We start from the raw sequence: 18,416 nt of genomic DNA on the forward strand, positions 1-18,416 counted from the left end.
ACTTAGCTCACGTATATTTTCTCTTTACTCCAGACAATTATGTATTTAGTCAGCCTGTTTACTACTGCTTTAGTCTGCAACTGCCCCCCTGCCTGAAGCCAGAGGAAATTTTGCCATTGACTCCAAAGGATGTGGGATATGAACTTCCTAGGAGTACAACAACAATGAGGGTTTGTCCCAAGAGTTCATGGTCTAATAACGCTCATGTTCCTCTCCGAGTGAGATGAGGAACAATTGAATATATGACATTCTCTCTGCTGGAGTTCAGCAATATTTCTTCTTAGCACCTAGGAGGGTCTTTGCATTTTTAAGTGCTTTACAAACATTAGCTAGTCTTCAGAGCAACCCTGCGAGGTAGGTAAGGTATATTGTCCCCATCTTACAGAAGAGGAAACTGAGACACAGAGGGTCACATTCAACCCTGGTACGATTCCAGTGATTTACATGAATTAAATTCATTTAAAATGAACACAGTTCAAATAACTTGCCCAAGATTACAGAACAGTAGTGGCAAAGCAAGGATGAGAAAGCAGGAGTGCCTGACTCCTCAGCTTGTTACAGGCCACTTGGTCATCATTACACTCCCAGGTAAAGAAAAACAGTATAACCTGGACAACTAATACAGGTATGGTTTGTTTCTGTAAGGCATGTGGATGGTAATCAACTAAGTGCAATAACATTTTATGAATGTGCTGCCTCAGAAAGCTTACTTAAATATAAAGTAAAACTTTCAGACTGTCATTTTCTGTCAGGTACTGTTGACAGAAACATAGTATCTGGATTCAGTGTATAAATAATGACACTCGAACAATTAAGCAAAACTATAGTTTTAGTAAAAACCAACATGTTTCTACTTCTAATTGCTAAATTTCTACAAGCACAGCATGCAGATGAAAACTTCCCCTTTGTTTCCAGAGTGCAAGCTCCAGTCTTGTCAGCTGTGCAGACATTCAAATGAATACATTGCAGAAGAAGAAATAGCATTCCACCACAGAACATGGGATAATAACTGCAGACCCGGTATACTGATCTTACACAAAGATGAGCTAGAAGCTTACAGGTACCTCTGATGTGCCCAGAAGCTAGGCTTCATCAGTATCTGCCAGTATATTGACTGCAATTCTAAGCACATGCTAATTGCAAAGGGAAGCGACTGTGTCACCAGCGTAACCAACACTCTGGAAACTGACCCTATTGACAGTCAGTTCTATTGCACAGGTCAGTGTTGGTCAGAGAAGGACAAACACATGTGCATTTCCAGGCCGTCCCCTTGTACTCAGCCTGTCCTTCAGATCTACCACAAAAAGCCTGAAATGCCTTTTTGGTTTTACAGATGAGCTATAGAGTCCTTTGCTCCCTAACCACAGTGTAGACCTTATTTTAAGTACCCAGATGATAAAAATATTATGACAGGTACTTAAGCAAAGAAAATTGTTTTTAGGATGTCCTTGTGCATCTGGCCTGCAGATCCAGACCTCCTGACTGAGCTCTGGATGTGCCTATGAACATTCAGCCACGTGTGCTTTCAAATCAGAGATCCTGCCTCCTTACAAGCCACACAAATGCAGACATTGACTTCTACAAGAGCAAATTCAAGCACTATAAATATAGATGTCTTGTTCCACTTTTAATCTCTTTAACTCAGTTTTGTTTCTCCTTACTCATGGAGACTTGCTATTGAACATGGCAAACGGAGCAATTATCTACACAATATTGTCCTTGCTGAATAAATACACACTCAAGAAGCATTTCCCTAGATATTCTGCGCACTTGTAACTTTGTAGTTCACAGACACATATAAGCAAACAGACAAATGAACCAACATACGTTCATTAGAATTCCTTAAAATGAATCACATCTCCCTTCACGCATTGGCTCCTGATACACATGGTCTGCTTACAGAGGCTCAGAGAGCAGTACCTGCAACCAGCATTTACAAATAACTCCACAAAGTGCTCAGACTCATGCACGTGCCTCAACATTTTGCTAATAGAAATGTTTCAAATGAATCAATATTCTCAGTATCAGGTCCTGGTACCAAACCTGCAGTGCGACTGGGCCTCACAGGCAACTGTTATGACGCTCAAAGATTCCAGTAAAATTGCAGTTGGTTGCAATCCAACCTTTATACAGTTATCTGTAGTTGAGATATATATAGACGACCCTGTGTGGCCTAACTGCAAATATCAAATGTATTTTTACAAGTTAGCAACAGCCTTTTTTGACATTGCCTCTTGAGATGTCCTCTACATTGTGAGTGACAAGCACAACTATAATTCATTATGCAGTATGCTTTAACAGCCTTTTTTTACATTTGGCTTTTATTGTCACTTGTTTCTAAGCTGTCTGCTAGTGCTGAGATTTACTGTCCCCAGCCTTTTTGATTTTTTTCCTAGTTTTTAATTGCTGGTTGTACATGCCAGTGGCATCTCCCAGGCAAGTAATGTCTAAATAATTAGTTTTGAAACTTGGATGAGTCATTTGGGCTCTAACTATTATGCATTTATTATTTTAACTTGAATACAGTGCATCTCAGGGATACTGACCCTTCTGAAGTTGTGGAAATTCATAGCACACACAGCATGGTTGCAGGTCTTGATCCATTTGCTTTCTGGTGTGAGCTTCCAGGGTTGTTTTTTTTTTTTTTTTTTCCTTTTTTTTTTCTTTTTCTTTTTTTTTTCTTTTTTTCATGGTATAAAAGACACAACAAAACATGACAGTGTCATAAACCAACTTCTCCTATGGTGCAAATTGCTTTCTGCTTTACTGGCAGCTGAATAAAGCAATGCCATAATTGTGATAAAAGTCACTGAAAATATTCAACCTTAACAACACTTTGTGTATTTTTAATTTCCTTTCAGTGCAGACTGACAAATGAAAACAAAACACAGACAGCCACACAGAGAATGCTGTTTTTTATGGACCATCAGTGGAAACACAGGAGGTCACAGACTGGGAGCCACTGTTTCTGAAAATTCTAACTAGTCTCTCTGAGAGACCGTATGTGACCTCACCACAAATTACAGAATTGCTGCTGGCAAAGAACACTTATTTTTGTTAGGCCATTCTCATTATTTATCAAAAATCTAAAAGATCCAATCTACTACTGTTAAAATGGGTTAAGACAAAAGGCAAAATGAAGCAGACCTGTATTTTCCTTTAGCTATTATGCTCTCACAGGAAAATTTTCACAAGTCTGACATTGGTACAGGACATATCAATTATTGGTTTCTGTGATGATTCTGACCCACATTAAGGACATGACCTCATAATCCCTAGCTACAGTCCCTCCTATACTCTTGTTAGAAACAAAGGCGACTTTGTCTTGCAGAAGACTATGGGACTGGACTCAAAACATACACTTGGAGTTTGGATGCCAAGTCCATGAAAATGAGAAAGATGCAAGCAGAAGTATTTCCACAATAGAAGCAAAGAGGTTGAGTTAAAGAAGCTCTGTGCTATTGTGCAGTATGACATCAGTGTTTCCCAAGGAAGTATCACCCTTCTTTTTGAAAATGGATATACAGCAGTTTCACACCTGAACTTCAAGTTGTAACCCCTTGTGAAACATTATTGCACTCCTGTTACTTGTTCTGCATCTGTTTAAAATCTGCATACAGTTTAAAAAATTTCTCTTTATATGAAGAGTAAGTTAAATCTATGGTTAGTTGTTTGTGGTGTGAGAAGGATATTACCTGGGTTGCTGAGAAAAGACACTGCTTTGAAAAATAACTTGTAATTGTTCTCTTTGAACCCCCCTGATGGTATTGGATGAGGACTTCAAAGCACCCAGCTGTAGCCCAAACTGATCAGCATAAGAAAAAGCAGGGAATTACATGGAAGTGTCAATATCCAGTGCTCATAAGTCCTGAACTCATATTCAGCACCTAATTTTTGGATGGTAAATTTGTCAGAGTGCTCTAATTAAGGAGCAGAAGACACCAGTTCCACATAATTCTTTAAAAGACTCAGAATAAGATCTCATGCATCACTTATTCTCTTTACATCCACGGCACTCCCACCGAGCTTGGCAGGGGCTTATAGAAAGTCTGGCATTTGACCTTGACTCTGAAGGGCTGTTTTTGGGGTGATTTACTGGGGAAGATAAAGGGGCCCCCTAGCAACCCCCTGAATGTGACAGATGCTCCTGACATGCCGGGGAAGAGCTGTGCCATTATGCAGTGTCCTTCTTTCCCCCCGCCCCCACTTTAAAACCATCTGATCCCCTTCTGGTTCAATTCTTTTACATATCCCTGTATTATATTGTAGAATCCGAGCAGCTACGCCAACCACTCAAGCTTCACTGCCCGTCTAATTAAAGTCTCTCTGTCAAATGGTAATTCTGTAATAATTCACAGCTGGTTTTGCTCTCTATTAAATCTATTATGTTCCCTGGCTGAAAAAGGCTGTGAAGCCTTAAAAAGTATCGACAGCTATTAATTTGTTTGCATTTAAAATCCAGTATGTGGCTGCAAAGGCCTGTTACAGTATCACAGAGGAAGATAAATGTCAGTGCATAATCTGCTAGGAAATTTCACACAGGAATTGATTAAAAGTCTATCAGCAATCATTGCACGAGTGTGTCTTCAGGTGTATATATATATATACATACATATATGTAGCTAAGAAATAAATAGCTCTCTATATAAATATATATATATATATACACGCAGCCAGTTTAAACCTAATTGTTATGAACTAGTAAGTGGCATTCACTGTTCATGCATTCTTCCTAGTAGCAGAGCTTAATTATTTCAGCTTATACTCTAAGCAGCAACATACCAGTAAGCGTTTGCTTGCTTCCCCTGGTAACCTGGTAGTTTAAAGAGTACGAGCAGTTTCACCATTGCCGTTTTCTCTGGAAACCTTCTTCCACAGGTGTCTTTCCCCCAGGTTCACAGCATCTTCAAGACACGGCTGGGCCAGTCTGAGGGTCCCCAGTATGAAGGTCACCAGCTCAACCGTCTCCAGCCTGAAGGCCGATGGTACGGTGGCCACCGGCACGGTCAGTCCTGCTTGCAGAGGTCTGCGACATTGAGGAACCTCCTGACGACCACAGCCAGGCAGACCGTCAGCAGCAGCATGTACCCCACGGTGCCCAGGTAGGTGGGAGCGGCCGGGGCTGCCTTGAGGAACTCGGCCAGCCCATCTTCCACGTAGTGCACCTGGTCGTAGATGCTGAGGAAGGTGAAGATGTGGAAGAGCTGGTGGCTGTGCCCCACGATGTCAAACAGCCCCGGCTGGATCCTCTCGGGGATTTTGCTGACGTTGAAGAAGGCAGCCACCAGCAGCCAGAAGTAGCGGCGGTAGAAGTAGACGAAAAGCGTGGGGTTGCGCGTGCGGAGGTCGAAGATGAGGCTCTCCAGCATGATGGGACAGGCCATGCTCAGCGGCATGGCGAAGACGAAGGTGCGCACGGCGAAGGGGTAGGCGCAGCAGGCGGCGCGGCTGCGGCAGCAGGCGGCCGTGCATCCCACGGCCAGCGCCAGGGCCACGGGCAGCACCAGGGCGCGGTAGGCCGCGATGGGCAGGCTGCAGTCCAGCTGCCAGCCCAGCTGCTGCTGCACGTAGCGACTCAAGACGCCGGCATCCAGCAGGCTCAGCCCCGGCAGCAGGTAGTAGGAGTAGGCCACGGTGCTGGCGAAGCCGTAGTAGCTGATGGAGGCGTAGTCCAGGTAGAAGAAGGCGGCGCGGAGGCGAGGGGAGAGGCAGCTGAAGAGATGGGCCGTGCAGCTCATGGCAAAGGTGAGCAGCACCCCCGAGGCGTAGCACCAGAGGGGCAGCAGAGCCGGGTGGTGGAAGGGCACGTCCCCGGCCCCCCGCAGCAGCAGCAGCCGCCCGAAGCGGCTGAGGAAGAGCAGCAGAGGGATGAAGTGGGTCCAGAAGTTGAGCGTCTCGTTGGTGGGCTGCAGCACCGAGGCCAGGCACTCCTGCGCCGAGCAGTGCAGCCGTCGGTAGCCCGAGAGGATGAAGCACTCCACGAAGTCCTCGGGCACCTCGTCCCAGCGCAGCAGGGCGGCGGGGCGGGCGGGCGGCGCCGCCTCCTCCTTGTCTCCCTCGCCCCCCGGCATGCTGTCCCCGCCGGTCCCCGGACTCCCGGCAGCCCCCGGCCCGCCGCCCGCCGCACGCCGCCGCCGCCGCCGCCGCCGCCCGGGCGAGGTGGAGCCGCCGCTCCCGCAGCCGCCGGCGGAGGAGCCGCGGTGGCTCTGCGCTTTTCCTCCTCCGCCGCCGCCCCCGGCAGCATCACTCATTGCAGCACGGGCAGCGGCGGCACCGCCGCGCCTCCTCCCGCCCCGCAGCCCGGCATCGCGGTAACTGGAAACCGGCGGCGCATCCAGCGCGCCCGGGGGGCCGGGAGAGACGCCCCCGCCGCCCCGGGTACGGTTTCCCGGGAGGGAGGCGCCGGACACCCGAGCCGCGGTTAATGATTGATGCGGCCGCGGCGCGCGTTTCCCGGCGGGGAGCGGCGGCTGCGGGCCGGGCCCGGGGGAGACCCCCGGGAGAGCCCCCGCGGCGGTGCCCGGCGGAGCTCAGCCCCGGCCGCGGCCCCGGGGCGGCCTTCGGCGGCCCCCTCTCGGCCGGAGCTCCGCCGGGCGCCGCGGGGGGCGGGCGGGGACAGCGGCGCGGGGACACGCGAGCCGCCGGGCACGGGGCTCTGCCCAGAGCAGCTCCCGGTGCGCGGAGCGGGCGGCGAGCGCGGCACCGCCTTCCTTACCCGCGCGGCTGCCGAGGTGGCACCGCCGAGCGCGGCTCATCGGCTGCGGCGGTGCCGGTGACAAAGGCGGGGCGGAAGGCGCCACAAAGAGGACGGTGACCCCGGCGGGCAGCGCGGAGCCGGCGGTGACCCCGGGCGGGGGACATCGGCGGATGCGGTTTCTGCCGCGTGCGCTACACCGAAGCCGGGTTCTTCGGTGACGTTCTGTCATGCGGCGAACGCAGAAGCTGTTTTAGGCTGAACGTTCGCGACCCGGGCTGCAGAGGATGTGTGTATGTCACACTGACACACCGGGCCCCCATCTCCTCCCTGCTGTGCGAGCGGCGCGCTGCGGGCCGCAAGGGCACAATGATGGATCGCCGGGGCTGCGCGGGGCCGAGCCTTACACAAATCCCACACTTAGCAGTGCGGTTATGCAAGCGGCATCGTTACATAATGAGAATATATAAATACAGGGAAAGCAGTGGCAGTGTGCTGCTGTGCGGTAAGAAGTTTGGGGTAAAGAGAAGAAATTGCAGAAAGTGAAGAGACCTGCAGGCTCAGGTGGCAGCTGGAGCACGGGGCTGTTCTCTGCTGCTTCCACGTGTTTCCTTTCTGTTTGCTTTCAGCACATGTGAATGGTCTTAAACATCTTGTGCATTTTCATACGTCTTTATTGCACTACAATATTCTGATATATATGTAAACTCATGTAGTATAATCTCAGTACAGCATAATTAGGGTTCCATACCCTATGATTTTTATTAAAATCTTCTATTGAGTGATGAGTAGTGACAACGTGCAAGGTACTGTGAACATAAAGGTGACCAGAAAAGTGTTTTTAAAAACTGGCACAAAAGAAGCAGTAAAAATGTGTTGCTGAAAGTGATGTTCAGTGCATTTTTCATTACAGGAAAACATTGATTTTACAGAACTGTCCGAAGTAGGGCAGGCTGATGGCACTGCTTGTAATCTTTACAAAAATAAAGTCCTGCTAGGAAAATAAACACAGCTGAAACAGTACTGGGAAGTTAATGAATAGAGTAAAATATTAAACAAAGGGACTTATTTTTTAGATAATGGGCCTAACGTGTTCTGATGTCCATGCATGTTAGAGGGTGGGAGGTGGAAGCCTGGCAGCCTGCAGAGACAACAGTCCTTGGGGTGAGCAGGATGCTCTGTGGGCTCTGCAATGTGTGGTTTAAGGAGAAGAAAGGCTCTTCGGGGTTAAACTGCTCAGCCTCTGGCAAATCTTCTGTCCATCTTCTGATGGGCTGCTCTGTGCTGAAGAGGCCCCAGGAGCAGACAGGCTAGATGCTGCCCATGGGCTGTGTCGCTGTGGTTGTCCCCGCTGGTGAGGCAGTTGCAGCCAGATGTCTCCTCCCTGCCCTGCTCCCATCCTGCTGCGTGATTCCTAAGTGATGCTTTCATCTCTGGTAGTGAATGCCACCGCAGGCCCTAGGCATCAGGCCAAAGTTAGCGTGGTCTTCAGCCTCCCTGCTCAAGGTTAGGTACAGAGAGGTGGCTGGGAGCCACGTGGTTCAGACCTGCGCTGAAGAGCCTGCTGGAAAAGCACCAGCAGCTGTTGTGACAGATGGTCTAAACAACAGCAGCATCCGCTGCTGATGGAAGTGCTGGGCTGCAGCAGCAGCAGGACTCGTTCGGCACTTCTGTCTTTTCCACAGGCAGGAGGCATTTAGTCCTCTTGCCTTGGAGAATACTGCCTATCTCCTGGCTTCCTGCGAGAAACGCCCACTGGGTCTGTGGCTCTGTGGGAAGTAGCCCTGCTGGGGATCAGCACGTGGAATTTGTTGGTGGTTCCGGATCCTCAGTGGCACCTGACTGTCTGGGCGCTGGTGAAGATATGTATTGCTGTCACAGCAGTGAAGATAAATGTCTGGAAACTTTTCTCCATTGTTCTTGTCTTCCTGTAGTATTTTAAAATGCCCTAGGATAATATTCTGTGGGACGGAAGCTTTCGGTTTTCCAGTGCTGGGGTCAGACAGGAAGATGCTGCACAGTCCCTGTGCTCCTTGGCAATAGGTAAAAGAACGCTGTGAGCTCAGCCAGTTCTGTCCTGTCGTGTATCTCTAGGCTGTGTCCCCGTGCAGCCTGCACTGTGGACTAAATGCAAATACGTCTCTGGAAGAAGGACAGGGTCATGGTCATTGTCTGGTTCTGTTTGCTTTGTTCCTGTGGGTTTACCTGTTAATGCTGTTATATATAAATACAAGCAGTACTACAGATAAATTGCAAGTTCCTTTTCTCCATCTCTGTGTGGGCACAAGCTTGGGCTTGTGCCAGGTGCTTAGGTAATGTCACACATGTAGGATTTGGGTCTCCTTGTCTGGACAGAAAGCGCCATGGTGATCTCAGAGCTTCTAAAGATCACTGTTCATGTCATTTCCAAGTGAGTCCAACACAGCTGTAGGAGCTACAGTAATGAAAATAATCAGCAGCAGTCTGGTTCCTTTTTTTTCAGGGCCGCTGTCTCACGGGAGAGAATGATCTCCAAGGATAGACTGGGCTTTCATAAGGACGGCTGTATACATTTTATGTAGGGTTAGTTATTCCGTTTGCAAGCCAGCTGGAGTAGTGTACTGGGAACCTTACAATTTAAAGCTCTTACAACCTTAAAATAACTTCTTATTTGTGTGTTGTCCGTCAAGGTTAGTATTACTTGACTATTATGTGGTAGGGGAGGGAAAGTCAGGGCATTTGGAGGTCACAGAGAGGAGTCCACAGGCTGTAGTGTGTGAAGAAGCCTCAGTGCATTGCTCTAAACCAGAGGGTTTATATTTAGAAGGGCATGATCAGCATATAGCTGGGTTTCTTCTAGCATGTGTAGAATGTTCTGCAGGCTTTGTCTCAAAATAACCTTTGAGAAGACTCTTAAAACTCTGGTGAAGGCATTGTCTAATGAGGTAAATAATGGGAGGTAGCGTTGATCAGTGCTGGCGTGAAGACTCAAAGAAAAAGTTTTCCCAAAATACCAAATGTGGATTTGTTTCTATTGTATACTTTCATTTTATTCATATTTGAAGTCCTTTCACAATGTATCATTTTGTCTAAAATATCACAAGCCCTGTAAAATATTGTGAATTACTTCAGACATCCACAACGAAATTATGCCTTTCAGGTAGAAAAAAAGCTGATTTCTTTTGCACTCTAATTTATACAGCATGCTTGGGAGGAGGTCCTACTTAGCCCTCCTGCTATCCGCTGTCTTTCTGGGCGAGTAAAGAAATTAAACCTACAGCTAGATTGCTGTAACAATTGCTAGTCTGCGTGTTAGCAAACACTGTGGTGGTTGGCAGATTTACAGTGCTTTTGGAGATACACCTTCAGCCTCATCCAACTCAGCCCACTCAGAGTGGGGCAAGCATTAATCAGAAGAATCTCTTTTTTCGTAATACTTTACCACGAAATGCTCTTTCTTTCACTTCTTTTGCCTCTTCTATATTTCAACTTTCAAGACAGATTTTACTAATCTCTTTCTTAGTAAGAAATTTTCTCTGAGTTGAAACATCTAAGCTGTGTGCCCTGGATTTTATCCTTCTTCACTAACATCTCTCCAGTACGTCTGACTGTTCTGACATCCATCGTGGAACCCCACTGACCACGAGTGAGGGCAGAATTTGGCTGTATTTATTTAAAAGAGTAGACCTTAAGGAAAGAGAGGCTCTAGCTTCATCTCACTTTGTCTAATGTAGCTCATGCTTGCAGTTTCTCTGGTGGATCGTACAGAGTCACACAAACATTTTCCTCCCTGTGATTTTTTATCCCTTCTCAACTTCGTATCAGTCTCTTGAAAATAATGTCTTGATGGGTAACTTTGTACTGCAGCGAATGTGATCTTTTGTAATAATTGAGTAGGCATAGTGCTTTGATCTAATACTGAAGAGGCTAACTTGCCCTTAGCCATCTACCCTACAATCATGTTCAGACTGGATAAACAGGAATCCTTGCATCACTTTCTCCTTCTTAAGTAACTAATTAGGGCCAATTATACTTTAGAAATATAATTCCTTCATAGATAAGCAAAGTGGAAGTGATGTTTGGATTTTAAAGCCTCAGCTATAGTTGGAGGTTAGAAAAGATAGGTATGGTAAAGGAAATAGCAAGACAATTGCTAAATACTGGACAAACTGGAAGAATGAATCCCAACACATTTTAAGAAAATTTATCTGAATGTCTTTTTTAAGTTCTTTTTTTCCTTTTTCTTTTTTTTTTTAAAGATTGGGGGTAGATTTTGTGTTCTTCTGGACACCGGCAAACCTGAACATAAGTACTGCAGTGAAATTAATTTGACTGTGATGAAGAATAGCATACTGCGTGCATGCATACTTCACAAATGTTCCTGTGATCAGAATCCATCACTGTCCTACCTACAGGGTGCCTACAGCAAGAGCAAAGTAAGCTTGTCCTTTGTGAGTGATTGCAGGGCTGAACCTTCACTTGCAAAATGCATGGCCAAGGAAAACTTGCTTGTTTGCATGTGCACAGCTAACTCAAACACCAAGTGAGGGAGTTTTCCAGAGCACAAATTGACATCACTGTTGGTAAACTGAAAAAAGGGATTCTTGGTATGGAGAAAGGAAAGACTGCTGTTGCACTCAGCTTGAATTTCCATGCTTTTAAACAGCTGATAAATTTTCACATCTGGACTCCATCCACATAGGTTAATTCTTTGTGATGAGAAGTTGCAGAAGAACTTTTGGAATTAAGCCTTACTGAAGAACACACTGCAAATTACTGACCTTTCCCTGCTAAATAGTGGAAGTCTGATGTTGCCCCCATAATCAGTCTGAGGAGTCCCAGAGAAAGAAGAAACTCTTGAAACAATAAAGCACATCTCCTAGAAGAGCAGCGGGATCTGGGAAGGGAAAGCAGCTGCTGAGCAGGAGGACTAGAGCGGGATGTGGAGTTGAGAGAAGGCAGTGCAGCAGGGCAGGGAGACAAAGCAACGCAGAGGAGACTTCAGCCAGGTGACAGAGAGGAGGCACAACAGGCGCTGGGAATCTAGGATCCAAACTGCTCTCACTCAGCCACCTCCTATAGCTTTTTTTCTTTTTACTATTCAGGGGGTCCCAGTTGCAGTCCAGTGTCTCCAGGCAGCCCAGGCTGCAGCTGCTCTGGCCATGGGCACTGATGCATCTCCTCTCTACCTTGCTCTCCTTCCATGCTGCACACTCGGCTTCCAACAGCAAGTGAGTATGCGGGGGAGGATCCTTCTGCCTATTTTGGGAACTCTTACCTATGGTTTTTAGTCTTGGAGATGGGAGGACATAGAAGGTAGAATAAAGAAAAAGAAGCAGAGAAACTGCTGCCTATGCAATAGGAAAAACAGCACACAGTGACAGTGGCTTTAGGGATCTGTGAGCCATTATTGAGAGAACAAAAACAAAGGGTTACAAACCTGTCCACCCTGTAGCTACATTTCTGTCCTACTCCTGATCTGCTTTATTATGCCCTCAGGTGTGCTTTCATTGCTACAGAGCAAGGAGCATCCATGGCATATAAAATCTTCCCTGTCCCCTCATACCCATCTTTGCAAAAGGATTGGAGCAGTGGAGCTGTGATCTGTCCTGAGGTGAGAGGAATGGGCAAAAATGGTGAGAGAGCTCCTGTGGAAATGGGGATAAAGCAGGCAGAAAGACAAGCATAGTGCACTGCAGCGTGATTTACTGAGTGTAGTTCAGTGTTCATTATTTAAGATAATTCATGATATTCCCTAATTGCCTAATTATATCTGTCATTATAAAAACAGTTAATAACTCCCACGTTTGCATACAACCAGATCTACTTCATTATAATGAAAAATCTCTGATATTTCCTTTTTACTACAATCGTCTACCCTTTCCAGCATGAATCCTCCATGGAGTTATGCATCTCACTGGATTCTTCCCTTCCCATCCCATCCAGCCCAGGGCATAATGCCATTCACTAACTGTATGTGATTGCTACTGTACTATTGTGATGTGTTATAAATAGCACAGTTTCAGTATAGTTCATTCTGAAAAAGTATCTGTAGAGATGACCTTTGGAAAACCAACTATGCATTTCTTGTTTTTCCCTTTCACAGCATGCAGTGGATCATGATGCTCTTAATTGATGCAGTTTATTAATTACAACGGAGCATAGAAGCTGAGTGGTAAGCAGAGGATTTCTACAATGAAGTGGATAATTAAAAAGGATTAATGAAGTGGATTAAATGAAAGGATTGAGGCCAAATGGAGCACAAATTTTTGAAACATTAGTGGCCCCAAACTCCTAGCATCCAAGGGCATGTTCCTTTTTTCCAGTTTGATGTTTGTTTTCACCCAGAAGTGTCAGTCTTTCTTTCAAACCAGGTTTATCAGCACATTCCCAGGAGAGCTGAGCAGATTTTGTCCCTCCTCCCGTGGCCCAAAGTGCTCCTTCTGTCCAGTACAAGTTCCCATCTGGTTTGCTTTCAGCTCAGTGCTGCACCTGTTTCCACTATCACATTAAAGACAAAACTCAAAGGATGTAATGGATGACACTAATCCTGTGCTTCCTCAGTCTGCTCTGTGTTCTTAATAACCTCTTTCTCTTTAAGAAAGATGGAGGAAAAGGACTTTGCTGGGATTCTGAAACAACAGAAGCCTGCCTAATCCACCCCTAAAGCTTCTTGGCTAACAGCATTCCTTCCTGCGGAAAGGCTTCTCTGTGGGCAAGTTTGGAGCACAACAAAGCCTATAGAAGGACTCATGCAATTGCCCCCAAATTCTGCTGGCAACAGCTGGGTTTTTCTTCTCCCTCCTGCTCCCAAATCAGTTATTCCACTTCAGATCTGAGCAGAGCTTGGAGGAGCTCAGCAGGCAGTGGAGGCGGCTGCAGAGATGGAGAGGAATCCACCAGGGTGGGAGGTGGGAGGGAGCTGGTACAGTGCTGTGGGAGCGGCAGGTAAACACTGTGATATTTAAATAAGTTCCCTTCTGAAGGGAGCTCATTAAACATCTCTTGATCCTTACTCCCAATCCATTACCAGACCATTTTTGCATAGTTATTTTGCAAATGGTAGAGGGAGACATGCATATTTCTGCCATGTGACCCCCATCTGTCTGCTTTATGATTTCTCAGTTGCAGTAGCACTATCTGGCCAAGCACTTAACTTGGCTGGAATAGTAAAACAATTAGTATGTAAGTAATTATTTGTGCCAGTTTCCTTTTTTGGTGTGACTCATGAAGCAGAAATCACAGGATATCATCATTGTAATATCACTGCCCGTTCTGAGCAGTGGGGAGCTCATCTGTGGAGCACACAGGATTCCCCACACGTGTTTTCTGGTTATTTCCCCATGCCAGTTACTAGTGGAAGCAGCACTTCGGGGCTGGGCCCACGCTGCCCGATCCGCTGCCCCTCCCAGCAGCAATATTGCCCCATTTACAATTGCTCAGTGTAGGCAGCAGGTAGCACACAACGGGGAGAGCCGCCCCGTGAGCAATGCCGCCCGGGCCGGCTGAACGCCACCAGCCGCCACAGCCCCGCCTGACCCCGCGCTGCCGGCGGGCAGCTCCGAGCTGCGGCCCCGCGCGGCCCCTGCTGGAGCCCGGGCGCTGCGCTGCGCCCTGGGGCGGCTCTTGTCCCCGGGCACCGCCGCTGTGCACCGCACGCAGGAGGGCTGCAGGTAATTCCACTTCTGTCTGCGTTTCTATTCGAACACATTGATGAGAATTTTCAGTTTTTTTTTGAATGAGATGTTTCTCCTTTTCTTGAGCTCCGAAGTGATCGATGCCTCCCATCAGCTCAGGCTGCCCGGGGCCCCATCCAGCCTGGCCTTGAGCAACTCCAGGGATGGAGCACCCACAGCTCTGCGGGCAGCGCCTCACCGCCCTCTGAGTAAGGAATTTCCTCCTAATATCTAATCTAATCTAAACATATCATACTGGTTTTTATCTGCACTGTCAAATGCAGTTATTAGCGTAGGCTGCTCTCTACTGTGGCTCACGTGACTGTAGGCGTTTGGAGTTGGTGGATTTATAGCTTTCATTCATTTCTGTGCCTTTTCCTTAAGTATTACCACAACCCAGCGTCTTTTGCGTTATGATGAGAACCCATAGGAACAAGGGAACACAAGAGTCATATAAAATGTTATGTGACCTCTGGTCACAATATCCACTTAGCAGTGTTCAATAATAAGAAAGTTGCCATGGTGTTGTGGTATCAAGACCAAAAATAGAGGATCTGCTCTGCCATCCTGTTTGTGCCACATGCAGAGAACAGGTTGGTTGTGCGTAGGTGAGCTGGTCCCTGCTGCCATCTCTGAAGCTCTTGTGGGAAAACGCCCAGAGATTGGAAAAGACCCTGCACGATCAGCCTTTGTCTCTCCTCCCAGAGGCTCAGGCAGAGCAGACCAGTATTTTTTATGTTAATAGAGACTCCTCCCATCGTGTCTGACCGTGTGTCCTTCACAGCAGCTGTAAGGATTGCTGGTGCCTCCTGAAAATGCAGTGGTGTGCCCAGGAATAGCTGCCTAGGGACAGGAGGGTGTCAGGTGGGTGCTGGCTGTGACTGACTGCCTCTCAGGCTGGTTGCTAAGCAGGTTGGGGTTGCCTAGCTACTTCATTTGGGTTTTTCTCTGCTAATGTGAAAGCAGGAGCCCCAGATGGGACACAGACAGCACTTAGACCAAAGAGCTGCAAGCAGAGTGGGATGCAGCCATGTCCGTGCAGCCTGGGCTGCTCCTGGCTCTCCACTGAGGAGGTGGCATGGGGACAGGCCCAGCTCACGGCCTTCACCTGAGATGCTCTTCACCTTGCTGGCATGGCGAGGCTCGAGGAGCCATGAGTTCCCTGCTCTGGGGTGCTGCTGTGGGTGCAGCAGGTGAAGGACGCAGCTGGGCCCAAACCACACAGCCCTGCCACTGCCGCCCTGTGAGGGGCTCAGCTTCTGACACAGCTCTTGCAATGCTGCTGCTGTTTGTAGAATACCCACGCTGGGCCTGTCGGGGTGTCCTGCACCAGGTGTGAGGTGCTGCTCACCGGCATCTCCGGGTAACCGCCCCGCGCCACTGCATCGACTCAATGAAAACAGAGCGCGGTTTTGGACAGGGCTGACGCCGGAGCCGTGTGACGGCCGCCGTACCTCCAGGAAGATGGCATTTGCCACAGGCCCGTCCTGGCAGAGACTGAAGCCACATCAGCTTTAGTCCACCAGCAGGACGGGATGAAATTTGTTTTTCCGGAGTTTAACACGCTCAGACCGGGACCGTGCCCGTCTGCAGCAAGGTCCCGCCTCGGCACGCGGCTGCGGCGCGGACAGCGGCACGGTGACTCAGCGCTCCGCAGGCACGGGCGGCGGACGGGGCGCGGCGTCCACCCCGCGGGCGCGTGCACGCGCCCAGCGGGCGGGCGGCGCGGGGGCGCGCGCGCCCGGCACCCGACGCAGGCCGCCCCGTCGGCGTCTCGGCGCTCGGCTGCCCGCCCTGAGCGGGCGGGGCCCTTCCGCTGCCATCCGCGGTTCGGCGCTCGCTTTCTCGCCGCCGGGGCTGAGCGAAGGGAGAGGCAAGATGGCGGACAAGGCGCCCGGCGGCTCGCAGAAAGGCAGTGGGAAGGTGAGGCCGTTCCGCGGGGCGGCCCGAAGCCCGGCAGCCCGCTCCGCCGTCGGGGGGGTAACGGCCACGGCCCGCCGACGGGGCGGCGGGGACCGGGAGCGGCGGGGCGGGCGGCGCGGCCCGCCGAGTCCTGCGTCCCGGCCCCGCTCCTTCGCGGCGGGACCGCGGGCCCGGCCGGGGGGAGGCGGGAAGCGGGCGGCGCGGGGCGGTCGCGGCCCAAGGCATCGCGGGGCGTCCGCACGGCGCCGGGCCGCGAGTTTCTAACGGGCCGCTAACGGGCTTCTAACGGGCCGGCGGTCCCCGTTCCTCGGCCGCGGGAGGCGGCAGCGCTGCGTCGTTCTCCGCGCCTTTCGCCGCGCGCTCCGTGTGCCATAATGGCCGCGTTGGGTGCGAGGGCCGCGAGCCCCAGCGGCGCTGCCTCACGCACGGCGTGTCCGCGGCCGCGCTCCGGCGGCCCGGGGCCGGGCCTTCCTCGTGCTCCGTCCCGTCTGCGGCGCGGGGCGACCGGGCTGCAGGCGGCCCGCGCGTTGGGGCCGCAGCGCTGTCTGCTTCCCTCAGCCTGGCAGATCTTAGACCAGAAGGACAAAACTCCTTCTCCTGACCGTTCTTCTCCTTTCTTAAAAATTGTTTTTCTTTCTTTTTTCCCCTGTAATGTGCGTGTGGAAACTGGTCAAGGGAGAGTCAGCCTTTTGGCACAGGAATTTCTAGTGCTGTAGAGATAAATGTTCGTTTGTTCATTTTTTTGTTATTCAGCTAAAGTAGGATTTTTTTAATTTTTTTTTTTTTCTTGGAAATCAGCTGAAATTTCGTTGCTGAGAGCGTTTGCATTAGAGAAGGAGTTTTATTTTTGCTTGCCTTTCATGGCTTTTTCCAAATATTGTCAGGAGGCATTTCTTGCATCTTGCCTTTGGCTTGGAACTGTGAGCAGGATGTGGATAGGGAACTTCAGCAGCAGAAGAGGTCGTAATTTATGTGGAGAGGCTTCCAGGGGGCCGGGAGTTGTGGGATTAGAAGTATAATTAGGCATTGAATTAAGATTTATAGAGTACTGCAACCAATGGCATGGTGTGGAAAGCAGCTCACCTATAATCCCCTCCTTTTTATAGTTATGCTTTTTTAATTTATTGTTCTATTAATGTATTATTTCTGTATTGATGTCCTTTTTCAAGTTTATATTAATAACTTAAAAAAAAACACTTTCCCCAGTTCTGCGTGATATGTGCAGACTGTCCTTCATACTAAGTCATCACATTGAAATCAGTGACAGACTATAATGTTGAACAAATATGTGTTAATTTCTCAAGACCTGGAGTTCTCATGAGGCCCTATGCCTTGCCATCTTCCTGCAGTTTCACCTCAATTCACAGTTTCCCATTACTTCAGAGGCATGTGCTGTGTTCCCAGTGGTCTTTTTGTTATGCTATACATTGTAGATCTTGTTTCATCAATGTTATTGTATGTAGCAAAGAAAATAATGGTACATGGGATGTTTTTATTACTATTTTGGTTGCTTTCTACAAGTAATTATGCAAGATTTTGATTTTTAAAAAAATTTATTTACTTAAGGAGTAAAATCAGACTTTTAGGTGCCATTTCCTTTGGTGCATCATGTTTGCAAGTTATGAGATATGTTTTGTAGGCTCCATAGGATGTGTTTTACTGGCAATTTCGAGATGTTCCCTTGCTGGCTTCCACCCTGTCTTCTGGAAAGAGCACTGTGATGTGTTTCCTGTGCTCTAAGTCTGGTGACCTGGCAAGTGGAAGCTTTAAAACTTGCAGTTCCTTCCATTCGCAGCATGTGATGTTTGTTCTGTGGTGTTTGTGTTCAAGCACTGATTTGTAGTATATTTATTCACTTTTAGAGACTGTCACCAAGTTTATTTCAGTCCAGTACTGTCTATTTGATTCACTGTTTGAAAGCCATCTATTGAGATGGTCGGGGCTAGGAGCATCCATTGTCTGTTGCCACGGTGGTAGCTGCTTTTTATAACCTTAAATAAATTTGAGAGTGTCTTATATGAAATGTGTTGGAAGAGCATCATCTATTCACCTGTCATGTTAAGGTTAGGATAACAAGGCGTGCCTAAGGTTTCTAGAAATATAACTAGCATTGGAGGACAAAATGAAGGAAGAGGAAATGAAGG

General features: G+C 48.5%; 3 protein-coding genes and 1 long non-coding RNA gene across 7 annotated transcripts in view; 2 read left to right on the forward strand and 2 right to left on the reverse strand.

The window, feature by feature from the left end:
• The window catches only part of PCOLCE2 (procollagen C-endopeptidase enhancer 2), a 48,020-nt gene extending 43,038 nt beyond the window's left edge, over window positions 1-4,982 (reverse strand). Inside the window, exon 1 of the mRNA XM_085233295.1 lies at window positions 4,783-4,982. Coding sequence (XP_085089421.1) covers window positions 4,783-4,847 — 65 coding nt within the window. The 5' untranslated portion in view covers window positions 4,848-4,982. The remainder of the gene's footprint in view (window positions 1-4,782) is intronic.
• Window positions 166-6,276, reverse strand: PAQR9 (progestin and adipoQ receptor family member 9). Its single transcript, XM_085233294.1, has one exon. It carries the CDS (start codon window positions 6,249-6,251, stop codon window positions 5,007-5,009), a length of 1,245 nt encoding a protein of 414 aa, XP_085089420.1. The 5' UTR covers window positions 6,252-6,276; the 3' UTR covers window positions 166-5,006.
• A 4,839-nt stretch (window positions 6,277-11,115) lies between these two features.
• Window positions 11,116-14,546, forward strand: LOC104912544 (uncharacterized). Its single transcript, XR_004160925.2, has 4 exons — window positions 11,116-11,682; window positions 11,779-11,904; window positions 12,173-12,287; window positions 12,780-14,546. It is a non-coding gene; the product is annotated as an uncharacterized LOC104912544 (long non-coding RNA).
• A 1,569-nt stretch (window positions 14,547-16,115) lies between these two features.
• U2SURP (U2 snRNP associated SURP domain containing) overlaps window positions 16,116-18,416 on the forward strand; it is a 41,903-nt gene continuing 39,602 nt past the window's right edge. For 3 of the 4 annotated variants that reach the window (XM_085233492.1, XM_085233494.1, XM_085233495.1), the window contains exon 1: window positions 16,123-16,272. In XM_085233492.1, the coding sequence (XP_085089618.1) occupies window positions 16,228-16,272 (45 nt within the window). In that variant the 5' untranslated portion in view covers window positions 16,123-16,227. Of the gene's footprint in view, window positions 16,273-18,416 lie in introns of all 4 variants that reach the window. The other variant, XM_085233493.1, reaches the window with a different exon arrangement.

The sequence above is a fragment of the Meleagris gallopavo genome, chromosome 11, assembly GCF_905368555.1.
Source record: "Meleagris gallopavo chromosome 11, MGAL_WU_HG_1.1, whole genome shotgun sequence".
Classification (NCBI taxonomy): Eukaryota; Metazoa; Chordata; class Aves; order Galliformes; family Phasianidae; genus Meleagris; species Meleagris gallopavo.